Genomic DNA, 17,349 nt, shown 5'->3' with positions numbered 1-17,349 from the left:
ATCTCAGCCACGCTGGGAGGCCAGCTGGGTTTTCAAAATGCCACTAAATTCCCTTATGAACTGGAATGTTCAGAAACCAGAACTAAAAAACAAGAAAACAAAAAAGCCATAGACCCTAAAACTAAACAAACATTCCCTCCCCCCACCCCAAATAAAATCAGCCCTTTTAACTGATGGTATGTGACACACAGAGAGGAGTTTCTGTGCTGAAAAATAAAACAATGAAACATACGTTCTGTACGGCACCGTACAGTTAACAAAGCACTTTCAGACACATCTCCTTTGATGTACTTAACAACCTCATTGTATTAATATGATCTCCATTTACAGGAAAGGATGACAAGAGGAAGAAGAATAGAAAAAATAAAGGGGCTGGAGAGATGGAGGTAGCAGGTGAATTAGATCAAGGTCAGGGAGGGGAGATGCCCGGGACCCCCTCCCCCACCCCACCCCGTGCCAAGTGTGCTTGGCTATGTAACCGAAAGTCATGTTTAGTGGTCTCAGAGTATCTGCCACATTGAAAGATCATAGAGGTGTGAGATTATTGTCTTTTCTGTCTCCAACTGCATCAGATTCCAACAATCACTTCCGCTGCTGAGTGAGGCAACACACTGCCTCGCAGCAGATCACATGACCCAGGGCTCAGGTCTTGGGCCTTGAAAGTCTTGCTGTGCTGGTGCTGAGGGGGCTTCTCCTTGAATCTGGGCTGGCACACCAGAGCTAGATTTTTTCCACGTATGTCCTTTTGGGGTTTTCTGGGGCAGGCCTGACAAGGGTGGAAGAAAAGTCCCATTTATTGAGGACCTCCAATGTATTACAAATGCACAGAAGAGGAACACGAATGATATCCTCTAAAATTCTCCTAATGACCTACGTGGGAGGTGTAATGCAGTTTTATAACAGAAGTATTTGAGCCTTTGGGAAGCTGAATGACTTGTCCAATCCAACTCTAGTGTCAGATAATATCTGAAATCTCTGGGAGGAGCTGGGCAAACATTAGGATCAATGAAAGGAGTTAGCAAAAGAAAAAGGAGACTACTTGCTGAAGACAGGGGTAAAATAGGTAGAGAGAGAAGTGCAGACTCATGGTGCGTGATGATTTACTTTGAAATACCGGGAACAAAGTTATATGAAGTTTTGCCAATAATTAATTGAGTTTGCAGCACTTCAGTGAAGAGGAGTCTGTCTGAGACGAAAGCTGCTCAAGAGGGAAGGGGCCCTGACAAAAAGCCACTGAGAAGAGAGTGACATCCAGATTGGGAACCCAAAGGCAGTCACCCCCCAGATATTGAGAATGGGATACACTTCGGCTTTTGACGTCATCGATGGCAAATGACCAGTTTTCACAGGGTGCAGAATGCATTAGAGTAATCTGGGAACGGGGTATTTTATGAGGCAGAGTAACTGAGATAAGCAAGTAACTTTTTAACTTTCACTCCAACCCCAAGAGGTGGGCATTATTATCTCTATCATACAACTTGAGAAACTGAGGCACATAGAGGAAAGGCCTGACTTTATACTGTTGTCGTAAGGATTAAATAAGAAAAATCACATAAAAATTGTTTGCTCAGTGCCCGGAAAACAGAAAGTACTCAATAACTCTATCAACTTTTATTGTCTTAATAGAGGAGAAAACTGAGTCTTACTGAAAGCAAATGCTTTGCCAGGGTTGGCTCCAGAATTTAACTATAGGAGGGGCTTAGGGTAGTGAACTGGTTTGGAATGTTGTGGGGACTGATAGAGGGTTGGTCTTGAATCTGTGTTTGTATAAAAAGCACGCCATGTTAACTTAGTTCATGTATAACAAAAACCCCCCAACATTTTCTAATATGATTATAGTCACATAAGATTGAGAATATTTCCAACTGTTCGTTACAATGTATTGTCTTTGTTTGGAAGAGCTTGAGGTCTGATGGAGATCATGGGTGGATAAGCGACCTTTTGGTGTCACCACTGTAATGGCCCAAGCCAGCAGATGATAGAGCCTCCATTGGAGGGCAGTTCTGATTCCAGAGCTCACGTCTTCACTACCACCCCATCGCACTTCTGTGAGTGGTCCGAAGTGGCGACTAACTGGCGGTTTGATTTTCCTTGAGCCCGACCTCCTCCCTGAGGAGGGAGTATGTCAACCCATACTTCTGTGACTCTCTGGGATAACCGTCACTGTTTTCCACAGGCAAAACTAAGACACGGAAGTCCCAAAGGTAGATCTCTCTTCCTTGCTTTTCCTGAAGAGCAGAGACTTCCAGCAAGGAAGATGAACTTGGACTGGATCTCTTTACACTTTTCCAAAATGTTCTGGAAACCTGTCTCATAGCGTTAGGGCAACTCTCCTATAGCTCAGCAGGCTCCCGGGCTGTGACCGGCTCTATTTAATCAGGATTTTCCTTCTCCCCTGGAAGGGCCCATGGAGCTTTTGCAGGCCGCTCGCAGACAGCACTAATTGTACAACCTTCCTGGCTTTCCCCCACGGGGTCTGATGGCACTCTGACGGTTTCTCCTCGCTGTGGTGACAGCAGGCAAGGAGATTTTGCAAACAAAGCCTTCTGAAATGTGAAGCGAATGTAAAAGATACCAATTCGTAAAAGCCTGTTCTCAGACTCGGACGAGAAGCGGGAGTCGTTTTCAGTCAGCTCCAAGGGAAACGCAAGGCCAGCCCCATCTCTAAGAAGGGAATCACTCAATGGTCCCTGGGTCATCAAACATTTATTGAGCACCTTGTGTGTGTCAAACACCATATTAAGCTCTGAGAATTGATGACATGCACAGCCCGGAACTCAGAGCTTACCGTCCTCTACTCTGTAATGAGACCAGTACTGTATATTCTTTATAGTGGGCACAGATCTGTGAGTTTGTTCATTTGTCTGTTTTTATACTTTCCAAACATCTTGAGCACTTACTGTGTCAGATGCTGGGGCTGTGGTGCTACAAAAGGCTGTTTCTGCCCTTAGCTCTACTGTCTAGGGTGAGAAGAGCCTGGACACAAACAACCAAAAAGTGGTGTGCCACCAGGGGCTGTTGCCAAGTGGGATAGCTAACTTTATGTGTGAACCTGACTGAGCCAGAGGGTGCCCAGATATTTGGTTGAATATTATTTCAGGGTGTGTCTGGGAGCATGTTTCTGGATGAGGTTAACATTCGAATCCGTAGAGTAAGTGAAGCAGATGGCCCTGCCCAGTGTGGGTGAACCTCGTCCCACCGAGGGCTTGAAAAGAATAAAAAGCCGACTAAGAGAATTCTCTCTCTCTCTCTGCCTCTTTGATCTGGGACACCAGTCTTCCTCGCCTTCAGACTTGGACTCAGACTGAAACTTGCACCACCCAGGGTCCTGGTTCTGGGGCCCTTGGCCTTGAACTGGCACTATATCACGGGGCTGTGCTGAGTCTCCAGCTCACTGGCTGTGGATCATGAGTTCTTAGGCCCCCAAATCTCATGAGCCAATTCCTTACAGTAAATCTATCTACCTGCCTACCTCTCTGACCTGTTCATTCTGCTTCTCTGGAGAGCCCAGACTATACACGAAGCCACCACAATGGGAGCCCAGTGGGGAGCTATTGGAATGTCTTTTGTATTGAACACACCGCCTTTGCAGGTTCTTTCTGCTTCTGAAGCCTGGGGCAATGAGGACTGATTCAGACTGCAGAGGGGACTGGGCTACACTCCTCTCCTCTCTTCTTGGGCCCTTCCTGGGGGCCCTTTCCCCTCTCCCTCCCCCTTCTCTCTCTCTTTGATTCCTCTTCCTTTCTCTAGTTCTTGCCTCCCCCACTGCTCCTGGCTCTCATCATCCCTACGTTCTTCTCTTTCCCTTGAAACACTTGTTATCAGGGATGGACCAGATGGACATATTTCACATGAAGATGTGAATAATTACTAAGGACTAAAGTGTTGCCGCTCTCACCCCTCCCCCAGGGTTGGTGATTTTTTTCTCCAGCAAGGAAACAAAGCTTTAGCTAGAGCTGGTGCTCCATGGGAGGAGATGCAGGTGTGGGCCGAGGAGTGGGTGGCAGGAGGCACTTTCCTGGCCACGAAGCCTTCAGATTTCCTATGGGTCTGCTTGGATCTTCAACACCTCTCTTGGGACTTTGACTGCACTTCTGGTTTCAGTCACGGTGGGATAGTCCAGGCCTGAAATCTGCCCACGTCCACAGCCAGGTCCTCGGGGGTCACACACACGTACCACGAAGGCCACCAGGTCAGCAGTGGCAGCTTTCTTCTTCCCACTTCTCGCCTAAAGGCCACATGAGAAAATGCACATGACCACCTGGGAGCGCTGTTACTCCACACTTTCTCTATAAAAACTGCTGTCCGCCACCGAGGATGTCCAGGCTTCCTTTGTTTTTGAGGCTCAACCAAGGGATGCCTCTGGGAGAGAGGGGCAGTACAGACTCCCAGATCCAGGTTAATGTGGAAAAGCAGAGGTAGGAAAACTTCACACGTTCTGAAAATGCCTTGATGTGTAACAATTTGGAGACTGTAAGAGGGCACTAGTTTTCAGTGCGCAGCACAGAACAATGATGAAGAGCATGGGCTCCGCTGTTCAAACAGAATCAGGGTTTGAGCCCTGGTGCCACATCCACCAGCTGTGTGACTTTGTCCAGTGACTAAGTTTCTCTGGGACTTGGTTTTGCCATCTGCCTCATAAAGCATTCGTGAGGAGGCACATAATACCTCTTGGCACCATACCAGGTACATAGAGCTTTACAAAAAAGCTCTTATCATTAGATACTATTTGCAAAATGTAAAAAAGAGATCAAGAGGGCATCGGCTGCTTGCAAGCCAAATGAAATGTGGCTGGGGTCCAAGGCTGTATAATTGGATGAAAAAGCTAGGGTTATTTAGACCGCCGATTGGCCAGGTCAGCCAAGTAAAGAAAATGCCACTGGAAAGGGTCACTTGATTTCTCCCTCCTTCTCCTATCTAAAAATGGTGCGCTGGTGCTGCATTCATAGGCTCACCTGGCCAAAAACCAGATTCTTTCAATATTGTTCTCAACCTCACCACTTTGAGCAAATATCTTTCTCATCTCCTTTTGCTTATTCAGACTACTGTTCACCACAGCTCAGAAGAGCATAGCGATGGCCAAAATATAATGAGGGGTTTGGGAACTTGAGAGGAAAGGAATGATTACCAGTTAGCACATTATTATACACACCATGCGGACTTCATGGTTGATGCAGCGAGGAACTTGGTATGTGTGGTAATTATGCACACTTGAGCTGAATTTTAGAAAAACATATAAAAGAAACGTTATTTCCTCTTTTAAAAAAAGGCTGTGATGGTAAGAAGCATTCCACAAGCAACTATTATGCAAAGCTATTTCAAGGGTGAAATGAATGAATTTGTCAATGAATTTTAACTACTGAAGAAAAGGAAATCTAATTGGGGGCTAAGGTAGTTTCAGGAATGACAGCTTATGAGTTCTGCACTGACAGGTGCTGGTGGAAAAGCTGATTGGTCCCATTCAGGAATATAATAGGCTACATTTGTATAGCACGGCATAGGGTACCAAGTACTTTCACATAAATTCTTTCATTCAAAGTTCCCAACCACCCTTTGAGATATGAATAGGACAAAGAGTATTATTACGGTTATTTAAAAAACAGTTTTATTGAGATATCATTCATGTCCCAAACAGTCCACCCATTTAAGGTATACAACTCGAGGGTTTTAAGCATATATGCAGATACCACCACAGTTGATTTTAGAACACTTTCATTCTGTCTAAGAGAAACCTTCTATTCCCAAGCTGTTACTCCCTCTATTTCTCCGCCTGAGCAACCAGTAATCTTTCTGTCTCCACTGATTTGCCTATTCTGGAATTTCACATACGTGGAGTCATACAATAAGTGGTCTTTGGTGACTGGCTTCTTTCCCTTTGTATAATGTTTTCAAGGTTCCTTCATGTTGTAGCATGTATCAATACTCCATTCTTTTTTATGGCTCAATACTACTCCACTGTGTGGAGCTAACACATTTTGTTTATCCACTCATCACTTGGTGTACATTGGGGTTGTTCCTACCCTTCAGTTATTTTGAATAATGCTGCAACAAGCGTTCACGTACAGGTTTTTTCGTGGACATAGGCATTCATTTCTCTTAGGTATATACCTAGGAGGGTAACTGCTGGGTCATATGGTAACTGAATGTTGACATGTTAAGGAACTGCCGGACTGTTTTCCAAAGCGGCTGCATTTTACATTCCCAGTAGCAGTGTATGAGGGTTCTGATTCTCCACATCCTTGCCAATATTTTTATTATCCGACTTTTTAATTCTCCTCATTCTAATGGGTATGAAGTGGTATCTCCTGGTGATGTTGATTTGCATCAGAGATGTTGATCCCTGATAACTAATGATGTTTCATATGTTTATTGGTCATCAGTGTAACTTCTCTGGAGAGATGCTTCTTCAGATCCTTTCACCATGTTAAAATTGGGTTATTTGTCTTTTTTTATTATTGAGTTATGAGAGTTCTTTATATATTCTAAATGTAATACCTTATCAGATATATGATTTGTATATATTTTCTCTCATTTGGTGAATTGTCTTTTAACTTTCTTGGATGGTATCCTTTGAAACACATAGTTTTCAATTTTGAGGAAGTCCAATTCATCTCTTTTTTTTTCTTTTGTTGCTTGTGCTTTTGGGGTCATATCGAAGAATCCATTGCCAAATTCAGGTCATGAAGATTTGTTCCTGTTTTCTTCTAAGAACTTTTATGTTTTTCCTCTTCATTTAGATATCTGACCCGTTTTGAGTTCATTTTTTAAATTAATTGATTAATTTATTTTTAAAAGATTTTATTTATTTATTTGAGAGAGAGAGAGCATGAGAAGGGGGAGTGGCAGAGGGAGAAGCAGGCTCCCCACTGAGCAGGAGCCCAGACGTGGGGCTCAATTCCAGGACCCTGAGATCATGACCTGAGCCGAAGGCAGACGCTTAACCAACTGAGCCACCTAGGTGACCCTTGAGTCAGTTTTTGTATGTGGTGTGAGGGAAGAGTCTGACTTCATTCTTTTGAGGTGGGTATCCAGTTGTCCCAGCAGCATTTGTTGAGAAAACTATCCTTTCCCCTCATTATATATTCTTTCACACCCTAGCTGAAAATCGGTTGACTATAAAAACATAGATTTATTTCTGGACTCTCAGTTCTATTCTATTGATCTATATGTCTATCCTTATGTCAGTACCACGCTATTTTAATTATTGTTGCTTTTGAAGTTTGCAATTGGGAAGTGTCAGTCCTCCAACTTTGTTTCTCTTTTTCGGTATTTTGGATACTGGGGGATCCTTGTAATTCCATATGAATTTTAGAATCAGTTTGTCAATTTCTACAAAGAAGTCAGCTGAGATTCTAATAGATTTTGCATTGAATCTGTAGATCAATTTGGGAAGTATCACCATTTTAATACTATTAAGTCTTCTAATCAATGAACATGAGAGATTTTTCCATTTATTTAGCTCTTCATTTCAACAATGTTTTGTCATTTTCAGAGCATTAGCTTTGCACTTCTATTAAATTTATTCCTAAATATTCTTTCTGATGTTATTGTAAGTGGAATTGTTTTTCTTAATTTCACTTTCAGATTGTTCATTGCAAGTATATAGAAATGCAATTGATTTTTTGATATTGGTCTTGTATCCTAAAACCTTGTGAACTCTTTTTATTAGGCTTAATTATTTTTTTAGTGGATTCCTCAGGATTTTATATATATAAGATCATGTTAGGTGTCAACAGGGGTAGTTTTACTTCTTCCTTTTTCAAGCTGGCTGCCTAAAGTTTAGCTTAATCTACCAATCTTTTCCTAACTGCTTTTCATTACAACCTCCACTGTTTTTGAGAGCACCTTTAGACTTGAACTTCTTTACACTACAGTTGCAAATGAAGTCAATTCTTCGGTGAGGAATTTGAAGCTCTTTGTTCTGTAGCCTGCTTCTCCCCCGGGGCAAAATCTGAGGCTTGGTTCTGTAGCTGGGGGCAGGGAAAATGGTGAGCTCCTCCTAAAGTGATGTCTTTGCTTTAGCTGGTGAATGTTAGTTGAAGGGGAGATTGTAGCCTCAGGTCCTTTTGGCTTGCCTCTTCTGGCTAGAACCCCCATCCCAGGAGCTAGGGGAAGGGTGTTCAGGGCCCCATATTCTTCTTGGTGCAGTGTTCAAAGTGTCTCAAAGAGCCTCTGTCCCATACAAGTGAGGCTGGGTGGAAGAGGGGAGCCCCACTTTTCAGACACACTTGCCCAGAATTTAGTCTCAGCAACAGGTGGCTGGGGGCAGAATGAACAATGGAGAGGTCTCTCCTCTCACCTGTGGGGAGAGAGGGCTCTGTGTTCTCAGCTCTCAGTCTGGAGTGGAGGTCTCTCTCACCGAGCTGAGAGGGAAGGAAGAAGGGTGCAAATACCACAGGTTCTCACTGATCTTAACAAGTTCAGAAGATCTTCTTGACTGTTTCTTCGCTTGATGCATGCGCATACAACCAATTCCAGAGGCTCTAAATGTTTCTTTAAAAAAATAATCTGCGTCAACTGTACTTCAAAAAAAAAAACACAAGTGTACAGATTGGGGACTGTAGCTGATAATACTACTGTAGCTGATAATCTGTAGCATGTATCAACAGTAGCTGATAATACTGTATTGTATACTAGATACTGGCTAAAAGGGCTGACCTTGAGTATTTCACTAAAAAATATTATCTATGTATATCCAATTACCATGCTGTACAGTGCAAATACACTACAATTTTGGCACTTACACCTGAATAAACCTGGAAAAAATGACTCATCAGAAAAAATGTTCATCAGTGTTGCTGGAGAGTCAGTCCACAGATCTCTTCCTGTCATCATGCTAGAAGTGGAACTCTTATTATTGTTATTTACTAGATGAGAACAATGTTCATATAGAGCCTGGGGCGGTGGGGCCCAGAGTGGGAAGGAAATCCCCTGGGAATCAGAACAGCACAAATACCTAATCATAGAATTGCAGGGTGGTAAAGGACATTAGATGTTATCTAGATCAGATTTTACCCCCTACAGCAATCTCCACAACCACTCTTGCTTGTGGTCCTTGAGTCTCTGCTTGAACACCTCCAGGAATGGAGAACTAACCGGATGAGTTCAGACTGAATATTATCCCCATGAACAACATAACCATGTAAAACCAAACACAGCTTTTGCCTAGCAGGATCGGCTGTGTGTACAAACAAAAGGGGAAACAGAGAAAATAGGTTCTGTGGAATCCTAAACAACTTTATGTCACCAGCAGGTCATGAGCATGCTGTAAAAAGGCACTTAGCTGTTTTTGAACACCAGGTGCCCCAGAGATTGGTCTAATTTTAGAATTAACATAGTGCTTACTAAAGAGGTCCAGGACTCATGGGTCTGGAATGTGATGTTCTCTTACCGCCGGCACTGCAGACTCATGTCCTACTGTTGATTCTGCTCCAATCATTTTCTGATATTCAGAGAGGGAGAACCAGACCATGGAACTGGCATGTGCCTAAGGAGTTCGCCAAGAAATATGATTTAAAGGCCAACCTTGAGAGACAGAGTTGGCGACAGCCACTCCCTGGAGGGCTAAGAGCTCATTTTCATAGTGGCATTGTGCTGATTATCCTCTACCCCCTCCAGCTCCTTTCTCTGCCCTTCTCTGCCAGCTCCATGGCTCAGGAGGTTCCCCTCTGAAGAAGGCATTGCCTGGGCTCCCCCACTAGCCATCTGGCCGTTGTGTTCAGTCAATGGGGAGCACCAGCAGATCAGAGAGTGGGAAGAGAGAGGCTGAGGTGTATTTCCCTGTTCTGGAATCTGGTCTCGGCCTGGAGCTGTGGTCCTTTCTCTGTATCAGATGCAGTAGCATGATTTCCTGTCCTTGTCCTGCTGGGCCTAGGGGTGAGGCTGACAGCTGGTTTTGGGGTATCACCACCCTTGTTTGTACCCTGAACATGCATATCTTTGACACAGACCATCATTAAAATCTCTTTATTTGATCTAAAGCGGGGGGGGGTGGGGGTGGTGTGTGAATTCTATTTCCTATCAGATAAACTCCTTGTTACCATCCTTCCATGATAATAATGTTCCTTCAGTCTCTCCCAATTATAATCAAGCCTAGAAAGGAAGCAAGCCCCATGTTGCTGTCCTAGCATTAACTCTAGGGGACCTCATATGCTCACATGGGTCCCACGTAAACAAAACAGATGATTTTGTTCATATCCTGCCCTGGAATTTGAAGCCTCTGTTGGATCCATGAATCTGTTTATTCCACAAGCTCTTTCCAGAGGTAGAAGAGGTAACATTTCTACATAGCTTGGCTGTTGCTTAGAATCAGAACTTGTTTGTTTCCTGAACCTTTTCTGCCTCAATATGAAATATGTAGTCTTTGTACCTTTGAGGGATAGTGGGGAATTTCAACAAATAGCACATGGTTTCCTAATTTAATTTGAAGCCGTTATCCTCTGAGTTCTGTCCCAAAGTCCTTCCTAGCTAATCAATAAGTTTCCTTGTCCATGAGCAGGAACTTAAAAAATTATTTTTAAAGTTTAACTGTAGGAAAAAGCAAGCTACCTTCTTAGGTTTTTGTTAATTCACTCAAGCTCTTTCTTTGTATTCATAGCCAGATGACTCAACTTTCTATTTATAAATAGAGGGGGCTTCCCAAGACCTAGAGACCAATCATTACTTGTAGGCATTCATGTCACAAGCCAGTCCAAGCTATATTTTACCAAGAGGTTAGCTGGCATACTGGTTTGAATCTTTTATTTATTTATAGTGACAGTAACATATTTGGCTCTTACACATTCTCCTAAAAGCCTGATAACCCCAGTTATCTTGTGCTATAAGTGACCAGCTTTCACTGAGTTAGAAATGAGTGTTTGGAGGGGGAAGGGAGTTGGGGAAAATTCCGACTTACCAACAGTTCCCTAATGCAAGTATGTCTTCGGAACAGCCGTGTCGGCTACCAAGGAAACCTGTGAATTCATCTTGGAAGCTGTCAGGCTAGCTTAGAGGCATCAATGATGAAAATCTTGAGTTATTTCTGGAGTGGTGATTGATGTTTCAAATAGAAGATGACATTTTGATGGGATCCTGACTTGCTGTGATAGGAGTTAATGAGGATAATGATGATGATAATGATATTTACATTATACCTTTCTTCCAAAGAAGTCTTCAGTCCTTTCATCTCATTCGTGTTGAAAATGTCCCTTTGGAGTTGGGAGGGAAAGGTGTTATTAATTTGTTTTTCAGGAAAGAGAGAGAGAGAGAAAAAAAAAAAAATATATATATATATATAGAGAGAGAGAGAGAGAGATAATTGCCCAGCTTTCAGGCTCCATTTTGGAGATAAGAAGAGATGTTTAAATGACAAATCAAACTAGGGGAAATTAAACTTAGAGAAACGCCAGTCTCAGTTCCCATCATCCTATACAATGCTGCCATATCAAGCTCCAGTAATTTCACTCCCTGACCCCAAAGTCTTCAGGAGATCCTCACAGACTGCCGAATTCAGTCCTAATATCCTATCTTAGCAGGCCAGACTGTTGACATCCCAACCTACATGGTCTTGCTGTGCTCTTATATTTCCCCATGTGTCAGCCAAACAAACCCACTTGCTTGCCCCTGTCATCTGCTCTGAGCACCCCATTCTCCTTCCAAATGTTCACTGCACATGCCATAGCTTGTTTAATGTCTATCTTCCTCTGTGGATGTAAATTCCAGGAAAGCAGGTCCTGTCACCATTGTACCCCCAGAGTCTAGTAGCGTTAACTGGTCCATGATGGACACTTCTGAAGTGTTCGCTATGCTCTACCACCTTCATGCCTATGCTCATGCTGTTTCCTCCGCCTCAAAGGCCTGACCTCCTATCTTGGCCTACTGAAGCCAGGGCTGTTCTTCCAAGGCAATCAAGCCCAGGTTCCTCCATCAGGTTTCCCCTTCTTGGGAACCACCACAGTGCTGTTCTTTTAAGTTCTTACCTTACCTTCTCTTGTGTTGTAATCATTTGTAATCTTGTGTAGTCTACCTTCCAAGCCCCTCCCAGACTGCTAGCTCTGGAAAGACAGGAGCAGTACCCTAGAGCCTGTTAAACATGTGCTCACCTGTCTAAAACTATTGTTGACCAGCATTTTTCATTCAGCAAAAGTCCCATTTCCAGAATCTGCAGTTTGTCACGAGAGGGGATTTTTCTCCTTCTTACCTTCCGCCATCCTTCTGGAAGGCTGGGAGAAAGATCAGTCAGGGGAACCCTGCCAACTCTTCCTTCAAAAAGTGTCTCCATTCTCTTCTGTGAGGAGTAAATACTCTGGCACTTAGGTGGAGGGTTCCATTGCCTAAGGGGGCCCAGGGCAGGTGTGCAGGGGTGGTAGTTGGCTTTTTTTTTTTTTTTTTTTTAGCTTCTGTGCCCTTTTCAGTGCTGGCTTGAATAAGGGAGAACTAATTAATGCAACATCAACTGAGAAGGTATGAATACATCAACGACCTCTTTAAGGAATTTTAATACTAGTCTGTGCTTCTAGTGAGCATTTGCACGTACCATTCAGTTTCCATAAGAAGACACCAGATTGAACTAACTCTGGGTATGTGTGAAACCTCATAATCAGCACATTTTTGACAGCTTGAAGACCCCAGGCTACTAGCAACATGGGCATACTGAACATCTGTGATATAACACTCCATATAAATCAGAAAGAGCTGCTTTGACAACCGTATTATGGAATATTCAGGGTTGTTAAAATTGATGATGTAGATCTCTATTTATTGACATAGAGAGATGCCTGCAATCTATTGCTAAGTAAAGGAAGCAAGCTATAGAACAGCATGATGATGTAAAATTATTCCACATTTATATCTCTATCTACTCATAGATGGGTGGATAGTCTTCAAAATGTTAACAATGGCATCTCTTTGTGATGAAATTTGGGGTAATTTTTTTTCTTTACTTTTGTTTTTATAGTTGCTTCTGTATTATTTGAATTTTATTTTTATGGTGAGCAATTATTTTTACAATCAGAAAAGGAAAACAATAAAGCTGCTTTCAGCTAGAAAAAAATGGTTGGAAATAAAAAAAGACTCATTAAAAAAATCTTCAAATGTCCTAACAGATCCTTACTGTAAAACAAACAAACAAAAACCACAACCAAACTCTTGCATGAATGAGAGAAAACCTGTTCCACTGCTTCCACGACTGAGCCATATAATGTGCTGACCACAGTTAGGAGCAAAAAGGAAAAAAGAAGCCTCCAAGGAGGAGCACAGGTGAAATCAAGACCTCTTGACCTCGCATGGGTGTCATGCACGCTTTTTAAGTGCTTGCAGTATGAAGCATCACTTCAGGTATCATTTTAATCCAAGCTTTTGATGGCAGTTGATTTACAGGCACAGTATTTCTAATTATGGGACAACAGAGAAAACTTCCCATCTCTGACAGCAAAGCAATGGTGACTGCATTTCCTACAGCAGTTTCTGTTGCAAAAAAAGAGACATGTGCTGTTGGTCATAGTATAATTCACACTTTATTCCATCATGATCAGGACAGCAAGAGACTAAAATCAGTGCAGAACTTCTCTGGACTAGAGGGCCGTGAAAGGCAAGACTGGTTTTGGTACACAGAGTAGATAACCGTACATTGGCTGGGATGTGATGATCAGTAAAACAAAATGCACAAGTCTAACACCATGTTGAGACCAAGTCTGAGTTCTGTAGAATGTTAAAGAGTAAATAATTACGAATTTTAACATGCAACTCTATATAAGTCACATTATTCATCTATAGACTATTTCCCCTTTAGAGATGAAGAGATAGCCTTAGTAATCTGTTCACAGTAGCTTAAAGAGCAATCAATACACATTATAGATCTGCCTGCTGATTTCTATAGCAATGCATTATAGTTGAAGAGATAATGCTAAATAATGTACTTTCTCTATATTGCCCCTGTTAGATTGAATCTTACTACCCCAGTAATTCAGACTCAACTTTTCCTTACTTTAATACCATTCCTAATGTCTTTATAATGTCAAAGAGCAGCTTGTGTTAGTTTATTTATCCTTATAAATCATAATGGACTCGAGGGGAACCTATGTAACGGGTCATCGTTCCTCTGCAAAGATAACGTTATGCTGATGAGAACATCAAAAAATACTACTACTATGCTGCAGATATTTTGGCTTTTCACACCGTCATATCACAGGGAGTACAAAGAAGACAGTCTTAGTGACATAGCAGACAAAACAATTCTGTGGAAGAGGCACATAGATTCTAAGTGATTTCTTGAGACAGAGGAGCAAAGAGGGAAAGAAGCAAAGGAAAGAAAAAGTGAAAAAGAGCCTTCTATAGGACAAATTGTTCAAAAGAAAAATTGATTCACTTGCAATTGACTAAATACAGTTCTTCAATTTGGGATGACAGAAGTAAATATATTGAAAATTATATGCTACTTAGCTTTAATAGTAATCCTAAGGTGGCTGACTGCCTTAACTTTCCCGAGGCTGTCTTTGAGATGTTGGACTCTCCCAGGGAGAAGTTCTGCTTTTGCCAGCACAGGGCCAGATTTAACCCAAAAGGGCAACCATAATCGTAGAGGACAATTTTTCCTTATTGACTAGACCATGTGGGTAACAATCGTTTTCTCTCTGGTAAAAACACACTCTTCACCCATGATGAGACACTTCGAAATAAGACCATGACCAAGATATGGTTCATTCATAGGATGCTGTAACTAAGATATCTGCATTTTGCAGTTAAGCAAAAAGGAGGAGCAGGAATTTCTTCAAATTCTGGCATAAAATCATCAAATAAATGAAAAAGATAGGTGGTGGCTAAGGATGTCTTGGTTTTCTCAAAGGTTTATCACTTCCATTTGCTAAGGAGAGATATGAATGGAGGGAATTCTATCTTGGTCACCAAACATAAGAAATGTTTGGTTAGAAATACATAGGTAAGGCGCGCCTGGGTGGCTCAGTCGGTTAAGCGTCTGACTCTTGATTTCGGCTGAGGTCATGATCTCAGGGTCATGACATCAAGCCCCGGGTCAGGCTCCACACTCAGTGGGGAGTCTGCTTGAGATTCTCTCTCTACCCCTCCCCCCCCACACCTATGCACTCTCTCTCAGATAAATAAATCTTCAAAAAAAAAGAAAAAAAGAAAAAAAGAAACACATAGGTAAGCAGAGCAAGCCTTGAAGTCATACTTCTTAATCTCCCTGAATGTTAATCTTGAACAACAAGCTATAGGCAATACAGGAAAGGTGGAGATGACTAGGAAGTTTGATAACATGCCTGGATCAGTCACCATTCCTTGGAAAGTACCATTTCCCTGGCCTGCTAAAAGGCTGATTCCTCCAGGTTTAAGTAAAAGACAATGATCTCTCCCTTCACTGTGGCATTGTTCTTTGTAAGAGACCAACATTAGTGTCAGGTTGTGTAATTCAAAAGCTAGAGAGGAAAGAAATTTTAATTGAATTCCACAGTATATATTCACAGATATTTCAAAGTGGAATTGTCCTTTGTCTGCGGTTTCAAGCACCAAGCTTATCACTTCCTGAACATGCTTCATCTGGCTCTCACTAGACCATCAATAATCATTTGTAGATGCACTGTGTCTTTTGAAAGAAGTAACTTTGCTAGACCAGGATAATTGCAGGGGGTAGAAGGCTGGAAGTAGGGTGAGTCACGATGAGTGGGGGTGGGAAGAGAAATGAGCTGAAGGAAAAAATAAGACTATTTCCCAAGGTCTATAAATGGTCAGTAATAAAGCAAAAATTCATGGAATGTGACTTAAAGACTTTCTGAGATGTACCCAAGGGGTGTTTCCAAGCTTCTTGATCTATGATCTCTAGTAACCCTCTGGAGCTGAATTTACCTTCCTAGGTGTGGTACCCTACTTCTTCTGGAATTTAGATCTCTGGGACAAACCCCATCAGGATATGCCTCTGCCTGGTTAACTCTCCCCCAAATAGCCGTTCTGATTTTGGTCACAGTTCTGTTGAGGGACCCGTTTGCCCTTCCTGGGGAGAGTGAGGGTGGTGGCTGAAGATGTAGCCATGGGCCAGAGGAGGCTAATGTGGCAGACAGGAGGGACCTGCGGGAAGGTATCCAGAAGGCAAGACTGGATTTTACCCAAGGTAATAGAAGTGAGAAAGGCAAAAGAAAGTAACTGGCAACGAAATTTCCAGAGTTCAGATGAAAAAAAGGAAGGAAAAGGAGGGAAGCCAGGGACCAGGGAATTTCACAGGAACCAAAGATGATTACTGATACAGAGAGGAAAAAAACAAAAAAACAAAAAAACAACCCTGGCCTATCTGACTGATCAAGAAGACATTCTTTAGCATATATTGGCAACTAAGCAGCATATATATATTCACACTGATAATACAAACAATGAAATGAGTGTTTCTTTACTATAATTAATCACAGTTCAATAATTCATTAGCTCTATATTTTCAAGATTGCTTAATTCATTTAGCAAAACCCACAGTTTAGGTACCACCGCAAGGGGAGGAAGGGGAGGGTGCAGAGCGAAGCAAACTTAGAGGAGACTTTCGTAAACCAGTGTTAATAGCACAGTGGCGCAGTAGATTGTCACTGAACACGACAGGAGCGGGACAGTCATCGGCCTTGTGAGTGTGGTATTGCCGGCTACGGGGGGGGGGGGGGGGACACTTCGACTCAGGAGTCTACCTTCTTGTTAATTAAAATCGAGCTGCATGTGAGCAGCCCGTCCACCTTTTCCAGTTCAGAATGGCTCACGGGGATCAGCATATGGTCCTTCAGCTTTTCATAAACCTGCAGCAGGAATCAAGGAAAGGTAAAGCAGAAGGATTATGTTTCCGCCTCTGTCTTATCCCTGCCCCTCCCCCCCACCTCCTCGCCTAGTGTGAAAATGCATTTGGCTTTCGAGTTCAGGCTTCTCAGCTGTTGAACCCCAAGACGTGCATGCAGTCTAGACCACACGTGCCCCCAGCCATACCAACGGAGCGGGCGGCACTGGTTAACCACGAGCTCTATGCTTTAACCTCAAAACCAGAGATGTGTCAAAAATGTGGTTGTCACGAGAGATGACTTCACTCTGCCGTTGTCACAGGAACGTTGAGTGATATGGGAGAGCTAGTGGTGGTATTTTCAGTCTGAAAATCCTTCCTCGCCACACTTTAAAACCCCCTCAACTGTACTGTAAGGTCTCTTTCCTTCCAATACCACTGGAAGAACTTGACAAAATAGACTTTAAGTGAAGCATTTCAGGTCAAACTGCTTTTAAATTACAGGTGTGAATTTTATAGCATCTTTTGACACTAATAGAAAGCATGTGTCCAAACTTCAAATTAAAAGGCCACAGATGTTTCTCTGATGATCAAATAAAGCACATTTTTTTAAA

The 17,349-nt window shown here is 42.5% G+C and overlaps 1 protein-coding gene across 2 annotated transcripts in view; it reads right to left on the bottom strand.

Moving 5' to 3' along the window:
* Positions 1–15,059: 15,059 nt before the first annotated feature.
* DDAH1 (dimethylarginine dimethylaminohydrolase 1) overlaps positions 15,060–17,349 on the bottom strand; it is a 130,111-nt gene continuing 127,821 nt past the window's right edge. For both annotated transcript variants that reach the window (XM_032424728.1, XM_032424733.1), the window contains exon 6: positions 15,060–16,760. In XM_032424728.1, the coding sequence (XP_032280619.1) occupies positions 16,644–16,760 (117 nt within the window). In that variant the 3' untranslated portion in view covers positions 15,060–16,643. The remainder of the gene's footprint in view (positions 16,761–17,349) is intronic.

The sequence above is a fragment of the Phoca vitulina genome, unplaced genomic scaffold (assembly GCF_004348235.1).
Source record: "Phoca vitulina isolate PV1807 unplaced genomic scaffold, GSC_HSeal_1.0 scaffold2, whole genome shotgun sequence".
In the NCBI taxonomy this organism is placed as follows: Eukaryota; Metazoa; Chordata; class Mammalia; order Carnivora; family Phocidae; genus Phoca; species Phoca vitulina.
Note: the sequence above shows the minus strand (reverse complement) of the source record. Positions and strands in the feature narration are given on the sequence as shown.